Below are 18,041 nucleotides of genomic sequence, written 5' to 3' on the forward strand. Positions count from 1 at the left end.
ATCTCCGCAGCTGTCGCTCATCCCTGACATCCATGGTCCGTGGTGCACGACATATGTCTCAGCGCTGGTTTTGGACTGCGCCATTTTGCCGTGCACGCTATACTTTAACCTCAGAAACGCTAGACAGTTTACAGGCTTAACCATTTCGGAAACGCCTCCACCCTTAACCGGAAAGCCAATGAGCATGCACGTATGGATGTCAGACAGTTCGTTGCATTTCCGCATTACAGCGACTGCACTGTTTTCGGCGTGACCCTGACTCGCTTATATGGAAACAAAAGAAAATTAGATATTTAAATACCGATGTCATGGGAAAACTGGGGCAACTGGTGACGTGAGGAAAGGAAATATTATCTGAATCACTTCACTTCTTTAGTGATTAGTGTTTGATCTGATGAAAAGTTCACCCCACAGATCTGGTTTTGCAAAGTTCAGTTTGGGCAAAAGGATATTAAGAGTAAAGATGTAACATTAACATCCTCGCCCTTGACACCAAAGCGGACAAGCAGTGCTGTACAGAGTAGATCAGATCACATTAGATTACATGGACTGTTCGTTCTAATTGATATAGATTTTTACAAAATAAGAACAGATATGCTACTATACCTTCAACAGGTACCAAATAAAATTGTCCTTGTCGATGTGGAGTTCGTCAAAAAACATCTTTAGCATATTTAAATTTAAAAGGGTATAAAAATGCCACCAAATATTAAATATTCACTACTCTTAGGTACGTATGATAATTGTAGCCACACGGCATCATATACAAAAGAAATCGTTTTGCATTACTTATTTACAATGATCGCATTACTGCACAAAATTTGTACAGAAGTCACATTGCGCACAGTATTACATTATGCAATATTGTCAGTGACATGTATTAATCAGTCAGTTCTGGTAAGAAATCTGTGGAGTAGAAGAAAATGTCCTCCAGTAAATCCTTCACTCTCTTCTCAAACTAAACTTGATTATTAGTTACATTTCTTATGGCTCCTTCTATGTTACTGAAAATTTGTATTTCTGAATAGTGTACACCTTTCTGAACCCAAGTAAGTGACTTTAAATCATTATTGTTAGTACTGCTTCCATGAACTGATCTATTAAACAAAACTAATGAATGGAAAGTTTCACTAAGGAATAAATACTTTGGGAGGTAGTAGTTAGTATCCGCAGCACTCCGAAGAACTTTCTTCAATTAACACTAGAAATAATTCGTATTGAACGTTTTTAAGATAGGTAAACTTTAGTTTGGCTTCATGTGTTACCCCAGAAAATAAGCCCATATCACATTATGGAAAGAATGTAAGCATAGTAAGTGAGCTTCTCTATTTGTAGAACACTTGTATCTGAAAACATTCGTATAGCCAATAGAGATTTGTTTAGGTGCATCAGCTGTTCCGTGTTATGATCCTCCTAGCTACCTTTCAAGGACGTCATGTCACTGTGTTGGTTACTGATCCTGGACTTAATGTTATATGCTTGTGCGTTCGGTCTATTTGGCTTCAACGATTTTTACGCCGAAGTATTTCATAGTTTATATAGTTATGCTGTGTAACGGATCCCCCAACCATTCCCTTGATGTTTGGATACGCGCGAAAATGTTCCTAACTTTTCCCGTTATTGTGCATTGTGGCTCGGGTGCCCTGCACATTGAATATCAGTGTGGCCCTGAACGACAAGGAACTCTTCAAAGAGTTCCCATCTGCTGCTTTCTGCTGTGAAGTGAGTTTTGTTGACCATAGGCTTTCAATGTAGCAAGCTGGGGCTTTTACCTTTTCTTGATTTCTTTTTTTGCTCTTTTCATTGCAGGTAAAAGCGCCTTTAACGTGACAGTTTCTCAAGTGAACTATAACACCCTGCCTGTTACAGGTAACAGCATTTTATTTAGAGAAGGTTGAGTCACCATTCTTCCCATATCAGGGCTTAAATGTTTTGCTGACGTGTGAACCTTCCATACTGGTTGTCACGAGCATAGAGTATTAGGATAGGTATCATTTTTTTATCGCAATGATGACTGAATCTTTCCTGTCATCTACATGTACACCTGAATATTTGGTCTGAAATCACGAAACCGGTCGCATTCCTGTAAAGTTCACATACAGCTGAAAGAGTTTTATTTCAGAAACATGGACGACTTCAGATGCGCTTGCCCTCAACAGGAAACAATTCGTAGCTTACCAGTTAAATTCATTTCTAAGTTGTAATCCCAAGAATTTAACACGGTCAACTTCTTCTATCAGCTTATCGTCGTATTTTAGGCATATACTTTTGGGAAACTCTTTACAAGTTCTGAAGAGCATGCAGTATTTTTTTTTTCAACGTTTAGTGACGGAGAATTTGGTACTAACCATTTATTAACACCCATAAAAATTTCACTAGCCGACCACTCTAAGGCTATACTTGATTTACTGTTTATTTCAATGTTTGTGTCATCTGCAAACATTGCAAAATTGGCATCTGGTAATGCTACAGATGATACACACAGGAAAAAAGTAAGGTCATTAATATGGAACCTTGGGAGACACTGTGTTGTTGTTGTTGTTGTGGTCTTCAGTCCTGAGACTGGTTTGATGCAGCTCTCCATGCTACTCTATCCTGTGCAAGCTTCCCAGTACCTGATGGATGGATGGATATGGTGTTATGGGCACTCAACAGTGTAGTCTTTGGCGCCCGCCCGGTACCTACTGCAATCTACATCCTTCTGAATTTGCTTAGTGTATTCATCTCTTGGTCTCCCTCTACGATTTTTACCCTCTACGCTGCCCTCCAATACTAAATTGGTGATCCCTTGATGCCTCAACACATGTCCTACCAAGCGATCCCTTCTTCTAGTCAAGTTGTGCCACAAACTTTTCTCCACAACAGTATTCAGTACTTCCTCATTAGTTATGTGATCTACCCAACTAATCTTCAGCATTCTTCTGTAGCACCACATTTCGAAAGCTTGTATTCTCTTCTTCTCCAAACTATTTATCGTCCATGTTTCACTTCCATACATGGCTACACTCCATACAAATACTTTCAGAAATGACTTCCTGACACTTAAATCTATACTCGATGTTAACAAATTTCTCTCCTTCAGAAACGCTTTCCTTGCCACTGCCAGTCTACATTTTATATCCTCTCTACTTCGACCATCATCAGTTATTTTGATCCCGAAATAGCAAAACTCCTTTACTACTTTAAGTGTCTCGTTGCCTAATCTAAAAACCCTCAGCATCACCCGACTCAATTCGACTACATTCCATTATCCTCGTTTTGCTTTTGTTGATGTTCGTCTTATATCCTCCTTTCAAGACACCATCCATTCCATTCAACTGCTCTTCCAAGTCCTTTGCTGTCACTGACTGAATTACAATCTCATCGGCGAACCTCAAAGTTTTTATTTCTTCTCCATGAATTTTAATATCTACTCAGAATTTGTCTTTTGTTCCCTTCACTGCTTGCTCAATATACAGATTGAATAACATCAGGGAGAGGCTACAACCCTGTCTCACTCCCTTCCCAACCACTGCTTCCCTCTCGTGCCCCTAAACTCTTATAACTGCCATCTAGTTTCTGTACAAATTGTAAATAGCCTTTTGCTCCCTGTATTTTACCCCTGCCATCTTAGAATTTCAAAGAGAGTATTCCAGTCAACATTGTCAAAAGCCTTCTCTAAGTCTACAAATGCTAGCTACGTAGGTTTGCCTTTCCTTAATCTAGCTTCTAAGATAAGTCGTAGGGTCAGTATTGCCTCACGTGTTCCGATATTTCTACGGAATCCAAACTGATCTTCCCCCAGGTCGGCTTATACCACTTTTTCCATTCGTCTGTAAAGAATTCGCGTTAGTATTTTGCAGCCGTGACTTATTAAACTGATAGTTCGGTAATTTTCACATCTGTCATCACCTGATTTCTTTGGGATTGGATTTATTAAACTCTTCTTGAAGTCTGAGGGTATTTCGCCTGTTTCATACATCTTGCTCACCAGATGGTAGAGTTTTGTCAGGACTGTCTCTCCCAAGGCTGTCAGTAGTTCTAATGCAATGTTGTCTACTCCTGGAGCCTTGTTTCGACTTAGGTCTTTCAGTGCTCTGTCAAACTCTTCACGCAGTATTATATCTCCCATTTCATCTTCATCTACATCCTCTTCCATTTCCATAATATTGTCCTCAAGTACATCGCACTTGTATAGACCCTCTATATACTCCTTCCACCTTTCTGCTTTCCCATCTTTGCTTAGACCTGGGTTTCCATCAGGGCTTTTGATGTTCATACAAGTGGTTCTCTTTTCTCCGAAGGTCTCTTTAATTTTCCTGCCGGCAGTATCTATCTTACCCCTAGTGAGATAAGCCTCTACATCCTTACATTTGTCCTCTAGCCATCCATGCTTAGCCATTTTGCACTGTCTGTGGATCTCATTTTTGAGACGATTGTATTCCTTTTTGCCTGCTTCATTTACTGCATTTTTATATTTTCTCCTTTCATCAATTAAATTCAATATATCTTCTGTTACCCAAGGATTTCTACTAGCCCTCTACTTTTTACCTACTTGATCCTCTGCTGCCTTCACTACTTCATCCCTCAAAGCTACCCATTCTTCTTCTACTGTATTTCTTTCCCACATTCCTGTCAATTTTTCCCTTATGGTCACCCCGAAACTCTGAACAACCTCTGGTTTAGTCAGTTTATCCAGGTCCCATCTCCTTAAAGTCCCACCTTTTTGGGAAATGTCTTACAATTTAAAACCTGGTTCCTAAATCTCTATCTTACCATTATATAATCTATCTGAAACCTGTCAGTATCTCCAGGCTTCTTCCACGTATACAATCTTCTTTTATGATTCTTGAACTAAGTGTTACCTATGATTAAGTTGTGCTCTATGCAAAATTCTACCAGGCGGCTTCCTCTTTCATTTCTTACCCGAAATCCATATTCACCTACTATGTTTCCTTCTCTCCCATTTCCTACTGCTGAATTCCAGTCACCTATGACTAGCAAACTTTCGTCTCCCTTCACTATCTGAATAATTTCTTTTATTTCATCATAGATTTCTTCAATTTCTTCATCATCTGCAGAGCTAGTTGGCATATAAACTTGTACTACTGAGGTAGGCATGGGCTTCGTATCTATCTTAGCCACAATAATGCGTTCACTATGCTGTTTGTAGTAGCTTACCCGCATTCCTATTTTCCTATTCATGATTAAACCTACTCCTGCATACCCCTATTTGATTTTGTATTTATAACCCGCCTGCCACCGAACTTCACTAATTCCCACTATATCTAACTTTAACCTATCCATTTCCCTTTTCAAATTTTCTAACCTACCTGCCCGATTAAGGGATCTGACATTCCATGCTCCGATCCGCAGAACGCCAGTTTTATTTCTCCTCATAACGACGTCCTCTTGAGTAGTCCCCGCCCGTAGATCCGAATGGGGGACTATTTTACCTCCGGAATATTTTACCCAAGAGGACGCCATCATCATTTAACGATACAGTAAAGCTGCATGCCCTCGGGAAAAATTACGGCCGTAGTTTCCCCTTGCTTTCAGCCGTTCGCACTACCAGCAGAGAAAGGCCATTTGGTTAGTGTTACAAGGCCAGATCAGTCAATCATCCAGACTGTTGCCCCTGCAACTAATGAAAAGGCTGCTGCCCCTCTTCAGGAAGCACACGTTTGTCTGGCCTCTCAACAGATACCCCTCCGTTGTGGTTGCATCCCGGGTTCGATTCCCGGCGGGGTCAGGGATTTTCTCTGCCTCGTGATGACTGGGTTTTGTGTGATGTCCTTAGGTTAGTTAGGTTTAAGTAGTTCTAAGTTCTAGGGGACTGATGACCATAGATGTTAAGTCCCATAGTGCTCAGAGCCATTTGAACCATTTTTTGTTAAGTCCCATAGTACTTAGAGCCATTTGAACTTTTTACTTAAAATAATACTGCGATTTACACAGATGCATTTCACAGATCACGAAATATACCAGTAGCCTGTAATTACTAAATTACTTAAAATGCCGGCCGCTGTGGTCGAGCGGTTCATGAATTAAGATCATTCTCACTGCATGTGTATATAGCCTTCTTAATATCAGACTCTTCAAAAATCCGAATTGTGACGTCGATGATATTTTCTAGTTCTCGTCCTTAAGGCGATCTGTTTCTCTTACAGAAACTTGGTACTCAAAATAGAAATACTCCGAGGCGACATTTTCTTCGTTGTAAGAACATTTTAAATTTACTTTTGGAATGCTCACCATAATTAAAGAGGTCATTTCTACACTGATTATATTCACTTACACCAGTATTATAAGATGCTGTACTGACAGCCGTTGTTCTAAGTGCTTCTGTCTCAGGATGGAATCATTGTACAAGTCCTGGTGTAATCACACAAACGCCGACAAAATGTCTTGTCAGAATATCACCTTTGTTCTTGAGAGACGTCTCTCAGACGAAAGTCTTCTCTCATAACATCTGAAGATCGAATTGCGGTCAGATCATGTGAACGAATAAACGTATTAATGGAACTGCTCTCTATAAGAGGCTCTCAGAAATCTGACCCTGACGCTAGCAAGAAAGATGTAAAAAGTCAACTGGGTTTCGAACACGCTGGATCTGCATCTACATCTACATCTACATTTATACTCCGCAAGCCACCCAACGGTGTGTGGTGGACGACACTTTACGTGCCACTGCCATTACCTCCCTTTCGTGTTCCAGTCGCGTATGGTTCGCTGGAAGAACGACTGCCGGAAAGCCTCCGTGCGCGCTCGAATCTCTCTAATTTTACATTCGTGATCTCCTCGGGAGGTATAAGTAGGGGGAAGCAATATATTCGATACCTCATCCAGAAACGCACCCTCTCGAAACCTGGACAGCAAGCTACACCGCAATGCAGAGGGCCTCTCTTGAAGAGTCTGCCACTTGAGTTTGCTAAACATCTCCGGAACGCTATCACGCTTAACAAATAACCCTGTGACGAAACGCGCCGCCCATCTTTGGATCTTCTCTATCTCCTCTGTCAACCCGACCTGGTACGGATCCCACACTGATGAGGAATACTCAAGTATTCTGATAGAATGGAAATTCTTTAAGCGAATTTAAGATTGCGACTCTCTTGAACTAAGCACACATCTGTGCAGTTGAGTGACAGGGAAGGAGATAAGCCAACGAACCATGGACCTCGCCGAAGAGATGAGTTTATTTTCATGCCTCAGCGATACAGATAACCGTACCGTTCTTGTAATTACATTGGAGGGGTATCTGTGGAGTGGCAAGACTAGCCAATGGTTCCTAAAGAGGAGTAGCACGCTTTTCAGTAGTTAGCCAACAAGTTCAGTTGAGTTTGGTTTGAAGCCGACGTTGGTCCATTTTGTCTTTCCATTGCTCAGCTGTACGCAAGTAGAAACTACAGCCGTTATTTTTCCTGAGGGCATGCGTCTCTGCTGTAGTGATGATTGATGTTGGAAAGCTCTTCGGCAAAATACTCCAGAGGTAAAATAGAACCTCCCTCGGGCCTCCGCGTGTGGAATACTATGGAGGACCTCATCATCAGGATAAACAAAGCACATTTTACGGGTCAGAGCATGGAATGTTAGTTTCCATAATCAGGTAGGTACATTACATAATTTGAAATTGGAAACGACTTGTTTGATATTAAATATGGTGGGAATTGGTGAAGAGTGATAGCAGAAAGAACAGGACTTCAGGACAGGTCAGGTATGATAGGTGTAGGGCTAATGATGATTAAGAAAACAGGAATGCAGGTAAAATACAACGAACATCACAGTAAACGCATTATCGTAGCTAAGACAGACATGAAGCCAACACATTTCACAGTAGTACAAATTCACAAGACAAATAGCTCCGTAGATGACAGGGAGATTGAAAGAATATATGGTGAGATACAAGAAGTTATTCAATTAGTTAAAACAGACGAAAATTTGTCATGGGTGGCTGGATTACTGCAGCAGGATAAGCAAGACATGGAAAAACTGTAGGAGATATTAGATTAGGGGAAAGTAACACAAGGTGAAACTGCTTGGTAGAATTTTTCATAGACCTTAATTTAATCAGCACTAACACTTGCTTTAAAAATTATTAAAGAAGGTTTATACATGGAACAGACCTAGGGACATAAGAAGCAGCAAGACGCTGACTTGAGGTCGTATACTATTTGGTCACTTTCGTTATCTCTGTCGGCTAGACCAACCGAGTTACAGATCGCTCTCCATGATTTCAGGAAGGTTGTTGAATCTGATATGCAATGGGCTGCGTAATAAGGAAAGAAAAGGCCCCGTAAATGATTTGTGGTTGTGGCTCTTACTACTTCATTTATGATTAACAACTCATGGGTTACGTATCTACTTAATAGACAATACTGATCAAAGTTAACCAAAATTATATTTACTCTTACCGAGTGACCTCACACACACAAATAGGAAGTACACATTAATGATATTAATAAGTTGCAAACAAAAGAGGAAATACAAGTCGTGAATATAAGCACGATTTAACTGTGATTCGTATTTGCTTGACAGGCCCAAGCAATCTCCATTGACTCCAGCTGTATTCTGACCATCATTGTTATGTTGTAAAATGGCATGACCCATTGAGACAAACCGCCTCTGCTGTCTGCTCTGTACAGTGACGACATTGTTGCGCTTTGTTCAACCGGCAACTAGAGATAATTCAAATTAGAGTTAATTTTGGAATGAACAGAGTTTCAATAGAAAATAGTAAAAGAAAAATATATAACCTCAGTATCGTTCTGCTTCTTACCTTCCACACTTTTATATACGTGTGGACATTTATCAGAATCTCATCTTGTCCTCTGATTCATCCGAGCTTCCCACTGTACTTTGCTCTACACCATACTCAAAGTGAGCTGAAATAGCATTTCAATATTCTCGTCCGGATTCAGTTTCTTCAATATTTATCAACACAAACAAATGCTCATCCGAGAGAGTTGTTCACTGACCCTGTTGATTCTACTTACACATATTTTTGTTCTGTTAAAGACGCCCCACTTACAGTTCCGTAGCTGCACTGCAGAAGTAGAATACAAGAAGACCAACAACAATTCATACGAGGGTAAGTCAATTATCATCCGCAAACTATTTATGAAATTTTATTGTAATCAAATAGGAAACTCACAAGAACATCATTTTTCGACATAGTCTCCTTCAGTTTGAACGTACTTGGTCCATCGTTGTTTAAGCTTCCTGATTCCCTCATAAAAGAAGGTTCTCGGTTGAACTGCGAGCCAGGAATGCACCGCTTCTTTCACTGCTTCGTCCGAGGCAAATCGACGTCCCTTTAATGCCTGTCTGAGTCGACCAAACAAGTGACTGTCTGAAGGGGCAAGATAGGGACTATATGGAGGACGATCCAGTACTTCAAGTTTGAGTTTCTGGAGCGTTGCAGCAATGTGAGCAGCAGTCTGCGGACGGGCATTGTCGTGCAACAACACAACCCCTTTTGACAGCAATCATCGACGTTTGCTTCGAACTGCAGGCTTTAGCTTGGCAGTAAGCATCTCACTGTAACGTACACTGTTTATTGTTGTTCCCCTTTCTCCAGAATGTTCCAGTACTGGACATTGTGAGTCCCATAAAACCGTAAGCATCAGTTTTCTTGCGGACGGTTGGGCCTTGAACTTTTCCTTGCACGACGAATTTGGATGTTGCCATTCCATACTCGGCCGTTTACTCTCCGGCTCGTGATGATGGACCCATGTTTCGTCACCAGTAATGATCCTGTTTAAGAAGTTGGCCCTTTCGTTATTTTAGAGGTCCAAATGTTTTTTGCAGATGTCCAAGCGCGTTTGTTTATGCAACTGTGTGAGTTTTTTTAGGACCCATCTTGCACAAACTTTATGAGGCCCAAGTCTGTTGTGGATGATTTCTTAGGCAGAACCATGAGTAATTTGCAGACGATGTGCCACTTCGTCAATAGTTAATCGTCTGTCTAAGAGAATCATTTCTTGTGAAAGCTCAATGGTTTCTTCATTTGTGGTGGCAAATCGTGGGTAACACTTGTGCGACCATTTCGGAATTTTTCAGTCCATTCGTAGACACTCCGCTGTGCCAAAACACTGTTTTCGTACTGTAACGAAAGTCTTCGATGAATTTCGGCCGCTGATACGCCTTCTGACCACAAAAAACGTATCACTGAACGTTGCTCTTCTTTGGTTCAAACAGACAGCGGAGGAGCTATGAGTAACAGCACGGAAGCCATAACGAAACTAACCTAGCGGCTTGAAAACTGCAAATATATAGCAAATAAACAAAGCATGCGTCATCAACGTAAAACGACAGTACTACCAAAATAAAAAAAAGCTATAGCTAAATTGCAGATAATAATTGACTTACCATCGTAGCTACGGCATTGCTGAGCATGTGTTGTTCCGAATTACGATGCAATGTACCTCCGGACGTGAATGCATATATGCAGTAACAAGCATTGCGATGACGGCAGTTTGTATGAAATGAATGAAATGTATTTGCAGTTGCTATTATGCACAACCGTCGGCTATATAATGGAATGACGACAATGAAAATTTGTGCCAGACTGGGACTCAACCCGCATTTACCGCTTATCACAAGCGATCATCTTACAATTAGACTATCCGAGCACGACTCATGGCCAGAGCCAAAGTTCCATATGTCGCCAACCATGTGTCTACATCCTGTACGTACATCCATTACGTATTTTACCGCACAGGGAAGACACTATAACTGAAAGTCACTTGCCCGCTCTAGGCGGATAAATATGATATTGCAGTGCCTGTGTTGTTCTCAATTATGATGACCTATTCAGTCGGACAACACATCGAGCTAGCAACTTTGAATTAAAACGTCTCCCTTGTACAGGAATATAATCAATGGATACTCCAGTACAAGTTGTAGACGCTTGGTTGTCGACACGTGGATGTTTGTGTCTGGCCGTGACTAGTGTTATGATAGCCATATGGTCCGGCACCAATTTTCATTTTCGTCATTCCATTATACAGTTGACGGTTGTTCATACTCGCAACTGCGAATATATTTGATATAATTTCTAGCTTTCAGTAGCACTGAGTTTATTCAGTGGGACAAGATGTGATGTCTTATAAACTATGCAACTGGCAGTGTGGACTTTTATTTGAAAATAAACTAGACTAGAAATATTAAAGTTCATGTGCCCTCATACATCTTCTAAAACCATAAGAAAAGAAAGAGTGGTTACAATTTTGCTATGGAAGAAAAATACCGGGTCAATGGTTCTAGTGTTAAGGTAAATTAGGGTGTTATTTCTCGGAAATATTTCTCCGTCTCTCTTCCACATCCTTCCATAAGCCGAGCATGTACTCTGATGATCACGTTGCTATGGAACGTTATAACGTGGTTTTCTTTCCTGTTTTCCTTCTGCTATAATGATTTGCAGTAACACATACAGTTAACGCTCAACCACCAGCCTTCGATAAATTATGGTCAGTTACCGTGGTTTTATGTTTGAAACACTTCATCCGTGAGTGTTTCATGTATGCCCGATTGGACCTATGCGTAGGGAACGAGCTGACCACCGTACACATATAGGAGTCGCACTCATCCAGCAATATACCCTTATGTTACCACGTATCAGATGGAGATCTGGCCCATTTACAAGACGAAGGCCGTGCACGAACCTCATGGACGTCCCTATGGACTCTGCCTCATGGAGCAAACTGTACCTATTAGAAAAGGAAGTCTGAGTCATTCGAATGAGATTCAAGGGTGCTAGTTCTGGGTTTTGGTCTTGGAGGGGGATATTTCACGCACTTTCGTAGATTCGACGTTGTTTTAGTCTGTATTATAATATTGCCTTTATTACTTAGGCCCAGAGAGATTACAATCCAATTTGTGTGTACAATCTTCTCGAGCCGTGCCAATCTCAAAAAATTTACGACTTTTAGCGTTTGAAACTTTTCTGAGTTTATTGTGACTTTCACAAGCAACAAATATTTTGCAACTGTTGTTGCCGCTGTGGTGGTAACTCCAAAGACTAATTCGATGCAGCTCCCCATTCTGGATCTCGTCCAAGCTTCTTCGTCTTTGCAAAACCACGGAAAGTTACGTCTATATGAATTTGTTTACTGTAGTCAAGCCACGATCCCTCCATTTTTTTTACTGCACCTCCTTTCATTACCAAATTGGCTATTCCTTAATGCGAGACGGCGTGTCCTATGTACCTATATCTACTTTTAGTCAAGTCGTGTCATAAATTTCTTTCTCCCAGTTGTAACCAGTACTCATCATTTGTTATTCGATGCACCGGCCTAATCTTGAACAGTCTTCTAAAGCACCGCATTCCAAAAGCTATTATGCTGTTCTTGTTTGAACTGCTCTTTCAAAAAAGTGATAGAACAAAGGGAGCGAAAGTTTATTTACAACTTGTATGGAAACCAGACTACAGTTGTAATAGTCAAAGAATACGAAAGGGAAGCAGATGTTGAGAAAGGAATGAGACAGAGTTGTGCCCCATAGTTCATGTAGTTCATGTTATGTAGTCTCCAAGTTGGCAAACTATGAGGGATATCACGTAGGGATCTGGAAAGTCCAACAAAAAAAAAAAAAAAAGTCCAGAAATTTTTCATCAAATCTACAAATGTTATAAATATAGGTTTGCCTTCCCTCAACCTGTCTTCTAAGATAAGTCATACGATCGGCTTCGTCTCGTATATTCCTACATTTCTTCGGAATCCAAAGTGAATTCCCTGAGGTTGGCTTCCACCATTTCTTCCATTCTTCTGTAAACACTTCATGTCAATATTTTGCAACCATGAGTTAATAAACTGATAGTTCCGTAATATTCAGGCTGGTCACACCTCCCTTTCTTAGATTTGGAATCACTGCATTTTTATTGAAACGAGGTTATTTCGCTTTTCTCACACATATTACCTTGCGCACCAGGCGTAATTGCACCAGGTGGAATAATTTCACCAGGTGGAATAATTTTATCATGGCTGTCCCTCCCAAGCACATGAATAATACCTGGGAAATGTCGTACTTATATCCACTTAGGTCTACCAAATCTGTAAAATTCTTCATAAAGCTTCTACAGTATCCTTCTCGAGTTGGTTTCGCTTATACAGACCCTCTGTATATTTCTTCATCCTTTCAGCATTTCCTTCCTTGCTTAGTACTAGCTTGTTACCTATGCCCTTAATGTTCATGCAGTGGGTGCTACTAACATTTCTCCTAGTCATGCATGCTCTTTCAATCTTGCATATTTCCCCAACTCAGTCTTCCTTTGCCATTTTGCAGTTCTCGTCAGTGAATGTGTTTTGGGTTTTTGAAGTGGAGAGTGAGATCATTCGTAGAAAATCAGTCAAAGATATTTTTAAGAACATTGTTTGCCACTTCTGTTGCTGTACATATGCTGTATGTTTGCTTTGATTACAATGCCAGTATAACCTGCAAAAGGAACTAATCCTGCTTGTTGTCTGTCACAAGAAATGATCGGTTACATAAACAAGAAATAATCATGGACCAAAGACTGAGCCTTGGGGCATGCCATATTTAATTTTTCTTTCCTGAGTCAAAATATTGTTCCCTGATTAGACTGTCTGTATTTATAAGTACAACTTTCTGCTTTCTTCTGAATGAATTAGGTATGATGTGATCCACTGATTGACTTAACTGTCAATTCCATAAAGTACCAGTTCATCTTGGAAAATGTTGTGATTCATGCAGTAGAGACCACAGGAAATAACCACTGGTGCTATTTTGTTATTTAATGCTTGTAAAATTTGGTGAGTGAACTTGTAAATGGCACTTTCATTTTAGCAGTTCATCTCAAATCCAAACTGGGGTTTACTGAGATTATTGTTTTTGTTCAAGTGGAATTCTGTTCTAGAATACGTCACTTGAATCACCTGTCCTAATGCTGTCAATTCGTCTTTGAGAGCACACATTATGCTCATGCCCCATATTGTTTCGCTGACCTCGAAGCTCAAGAAGTTACTGTTCAAGGAGACACAAGTAAAGAAGCTCATTTCGTGACAGAGGAGGTCAGTAATAAGCTGATCGGATCATGTTTACAGCGTTTAATTCAGATGTTAAACCCCACTTAAATGGCGTACTGTGACAATGCTGCCTGCACAAGATTTATTTCTGTAAGTGAGCGCCACCTGCATTTCAGCGAACCAGTGACAGCATCAAACTGCAAGTACGATATATTACACAGAAGTAACTGTGTGTAAGTTAGGTTACGTGATGTAATATAAAACTCATATAAGTAATTCGTAATTTGTAGAATAATATCCGCTGCCAGTCATAACGGAAGCGGTTGTTATACTACACCCGATCAAGGAAAGGTCAAGGAGTATAACTGCATCCGCTATGAATAATACGTATTTAATGAATTGTAGGTTAGAACAAAAATATTAGTCAGATGTTAGTTAAGTGAAGAAATCTGTAATCTACAGTAATCTACTTAAAAACTCAGAAATTTGGAAACACCAAGTTCCACAAGTTCCAAAAGCGGATCACTTTGTATATGGTCCAATGAAACGGGCGTTACACCGGCAAAGAACGGCTGTTACTCATCTGAACTTTACTGTTGAGCGTTACAGGTTCCCATTTCCTTACCCGAATATGTACCCACCTGTTCGGTAATGTTGTGTGCCGACCAGCAGTATAAGTAGATCTGGCCAGCGGGTACAGGAAGGAAACAGATGCACTTCAACACTGAGCCGAGTTCCGTGCTCTGTAACAAACAAATGAAAGAGCCACAATAAAGGTTACAAGGCAAAAGAGAGAATTTTTGAATCATAGCAGCGATTGTGAGAGACGCACATTTCTAAGATCTATAAGCGTTTTCTAAAACTGTTGTGAACACTTTGGTTGAACCGCGCCATCAAATCCAAACACCCAGCAGTTTTGATGGGTGGCTTCATTCTGTTGCAGGATAATGCCCGCCCACATGCTGCCGAGTTTGTTGCGAGTACGCTGCAGAAATGTCGCTGGGAAACCCTTACTTATCTTCCATACAGATCCGATCTCTCGCCATGCGGTTTCCATTGTTTTGGAGCCATGAAGAAAAACATTCGAGGACGTCGACTAGCTTAGGCGGAAGAGCAGCACGTCTGGGTGCAATCATGGTTCCTTAAGCAACCGCAAACATTTTTCAATGAAGGCATTGCTAGTCTTGCGTCCAAGCGGGATAAATTTATGAACAGTTGTGGTGATTAGTTTTGAAACCATAAACACTGAAGTTACTTCTTTTCCATCTGTTTTGTTCCCGTTTGGCTGCTACTTCTATAACAGGACGGCAAGCGGTCGACCAAACACCTCAACTCCTATCGCACTTTTAGAGCCCGGACATGTCCAGTAACTTAACCTTCAAACGACTGAGCCGTCCCTCCATTTGGCTACTAGTGTCTTTTCGCCTACCTTGGAAGTGCACTTTGGGGAGCTACCTATGTTAGTAAAAGTCTCCCACCATCAGTGGGACGCAATTGTTCATAGTCGCTAGACTTTTCTGTTCGTGAGTAGTTACAGTGTGGAAGTTGCAGCCATCACTTTGGGAGCAGTCCCGTGTAACATCGAGTACCATGAGCGCAAGTTACCAGTAATCACGTTCGTTACACACCGTTACCCACGCTCCGTTACGTGAGACTCCAAGCAAGTATCCTACCTTGAGTCCATCTGCAGTAATGTGAGTTACAATGCGCCGCCCTTGTTTCAGCTTGTATTGAACTGGGGACGTAGAAACGGCGGAGAGGCTTCGTCCCCACCATAGCCTGAGTTGTATAAAACAGAAATCACCGATATGGTATAACTGAAGCGGAACGAGGGGAACCAGCCCACCCGCATTCGCCGAGGAGGATGGAAAACCACCTTAGAAAGGTTGGCCGGCACACCAGACCGCGTCACTGATCCGCCGGGCGGATTCGTGGCGGGAACCGGCACGCCTTTCCACCCGGGAAACTGTGCGTTAGACAGCGCGGCTAAAAGGGCGGGCTGCTTCAGCTTTCTCACTCAGCTTCAGTGGTGTGCTTTTACAATGTTCGAGGTGGAATTTATGTAATCAGTCTCCCTCACTCTCTCTCTCTCTCTCTCTCTCTCTATCACTCTGAATTAGTTTTCGATTATTGCTTCGTTGCACTTTGTATGTTTTTGTCCTGTATATAATCCGGTCCATAACAGGAATGACCCTCTACATTTATGGCAGTACTTGTGGAAGGACCATAGTAACTTTTCTAACAGAGTTACCTCGATTTCTGTTGTCTGTTGTTTACGGTATATAAATAAATTAACGCCTCGAAAGTCCTCTGACTGATAGCAAGTGTTCCCTGTCCTTTTTTTATAATTATATCGAAGTCTAGACATCTAATTCGTTACCTGAAGGACAGGAACCCGTCAGCGTATCTGGTGCAAAGGACAGATAATCAGCAGGTGGCTGACTACGCAGGTGGCTGACTATCTCTCTGTCTGATAGATACAAGATGTGAGGCAGTTTATCAATCTTTAATCTCAATCGCCGCAAATGCCTCGATTGCCTTGACCGCAGTAAGAGTCTGTCACGTCCAAGCAATAACTATTCTTCAATCGCTACAATACCAGTTATAAAGAAAATTTTGCATGACATGAGCTCGTATCTGTATTTTGAGGTGAGAATTCTGATTCCAACATTACACAGTTAAATGTAACTGTTAGAAACTTGAACGAGGATAAAACGTTAATTCAAAAATGAGTTGTGAAAACAAACCGTAGTTAATAATCAATATCATGTCAGAATTCTCTTATTCTAAAGTGTAAGCCTTCTTAAGTGCAGGAATTCCTTCGCTCTCCTTCTTCACCGGTCGTCACTTGATAATTTGGTCTCGCAGGATCCTCTTCAGGTCCTGAAGTAATTGCTACCTTGTTCTGCCTGTGCCCCTTTCACCCAACAGTTTGCCTTCAGAGCAGTTCCTCATCCATTTATTAGTCCTCTGTACGTGTCCCACAAGTTTCAATTCCCATCACTTTTTTTGTATACTGTCGATTTCCCTTTCCTCATTTATATTTTAGGACTTCCTTATTTGTTTCTTTCCCAATATCCAGATCGTTACGGTGATCATCCCCCTGTATCTAAATAATGCTATTGCTTCCAGAAGTCCTCTATCGTCTTGACCTATTGTCCAGCTCGTGTTTCTACGAAACAATGTAACAAATGGAAAAGCTTCAGCAAATTCCTCTTTCGATTCTGTGCTAAAATGCTTCACAATTGAGAGACATAGGCAGCTCAGTGAACTTATCGTCTTCAAGCATATTGCTCGATAAACGACAAAATTGACTGATCTGTTCAATTTTCAATCTTCCGAGTTCTAATGTTTGTGATAAAGTGCTGATCGTTTCTATCTAATAATAACAGTTTAGTTTTAGAAGTGTTTATCTTCAGAGTATAGTAGTGCCTTCGGCATACTGCTTGTATTCTGGATCCTAGACTAAAACAGTATCGTGAGCCAATGTAGTGTTTTGCTTCTGAATTTCTCTTTGAGGATAGCATGTGGAATACGTGGAACAGGATTCGCTATAGGCGATCAGCTTGTTTACCTTCTTTTATTGATTTTAATTAGTCTTTCCTTCCACTAATAGCTATACCGTATATGTGTCCTAATGAACCGCCAACCTACTAGTCAATACCTGTTCCACGCACAAGCTTAAACGTCAGTTTCCAGTTTTTAGTTCCAGAGATATTTCTGTTATCGCTAAGAGCAACAAAGCTCGTCAGAGTCACTCCAGGATAATCCGCAGTACTAAAATTACTTCGGTAGTTTCTCTGCAGAAAGAAAGTAATTCCCCACAGTCTTGATTTAGATCGACGCCACTGAATTGGATAGTACAGTGATAAGATACTGGGCCCATATTAGAGCTGATAGCGGCTCAAATTTCCTTCAGTCATCAAGGTTTAGGTTTTCTGTGAGTTCAATAAATCACTTAAAGCAAATGCCGGGCCGGTTCCCTAGAAACCGCAGAGCTAATTTCCTTGCCATCCTGCTACAATTCTAAGTTTTGCTCCATCGTTGACGGGATGTCAATCCCTTATATTCTATCCT

At 41.0% G+C, this 18,041-nt stretch overlaps 1 protein-coding gene across 1 annotated transcript in view; it reads right to left on the reverse strand.

Moving 5' to 3' along the window:
* LOC126101102 (odorant receptor 43a-like) overlaps positions 1-18,041 on the reverse strand; it is a 69,947-nt gene that overhangs the window by 18,892 nt on the left and 33,014 nt on the right. Inside the window, exon 3 of the mRNA XM_049911776.1 lies at positions 14,606-14,707. Within this exon, the coding sequence (XP_049767733.1) occupies positions 14,606-14,707 (102 nt within the window). The remainder of the gene's footprint in view (positions 1-14,605; positions 14,708-18,041) is intronic.

This window comes from Schistocerca cancellata, chromosome 9 (assembly GCF_023864275.1).
Source record: "Schistocerca cancellata isolate TAMUIC-IGC-003103 chromosome 9, iqSchCanc2.1, whole genome shotgun sequence".
In the NCBI taxonomy this organism is placed as follows: domain Eukaryota; kingdom Metazoa; phylum Arthropoda; class Insecta; order Orthoptera; family Acrididae; genus Schistocerca; species Schistocerca cancellata.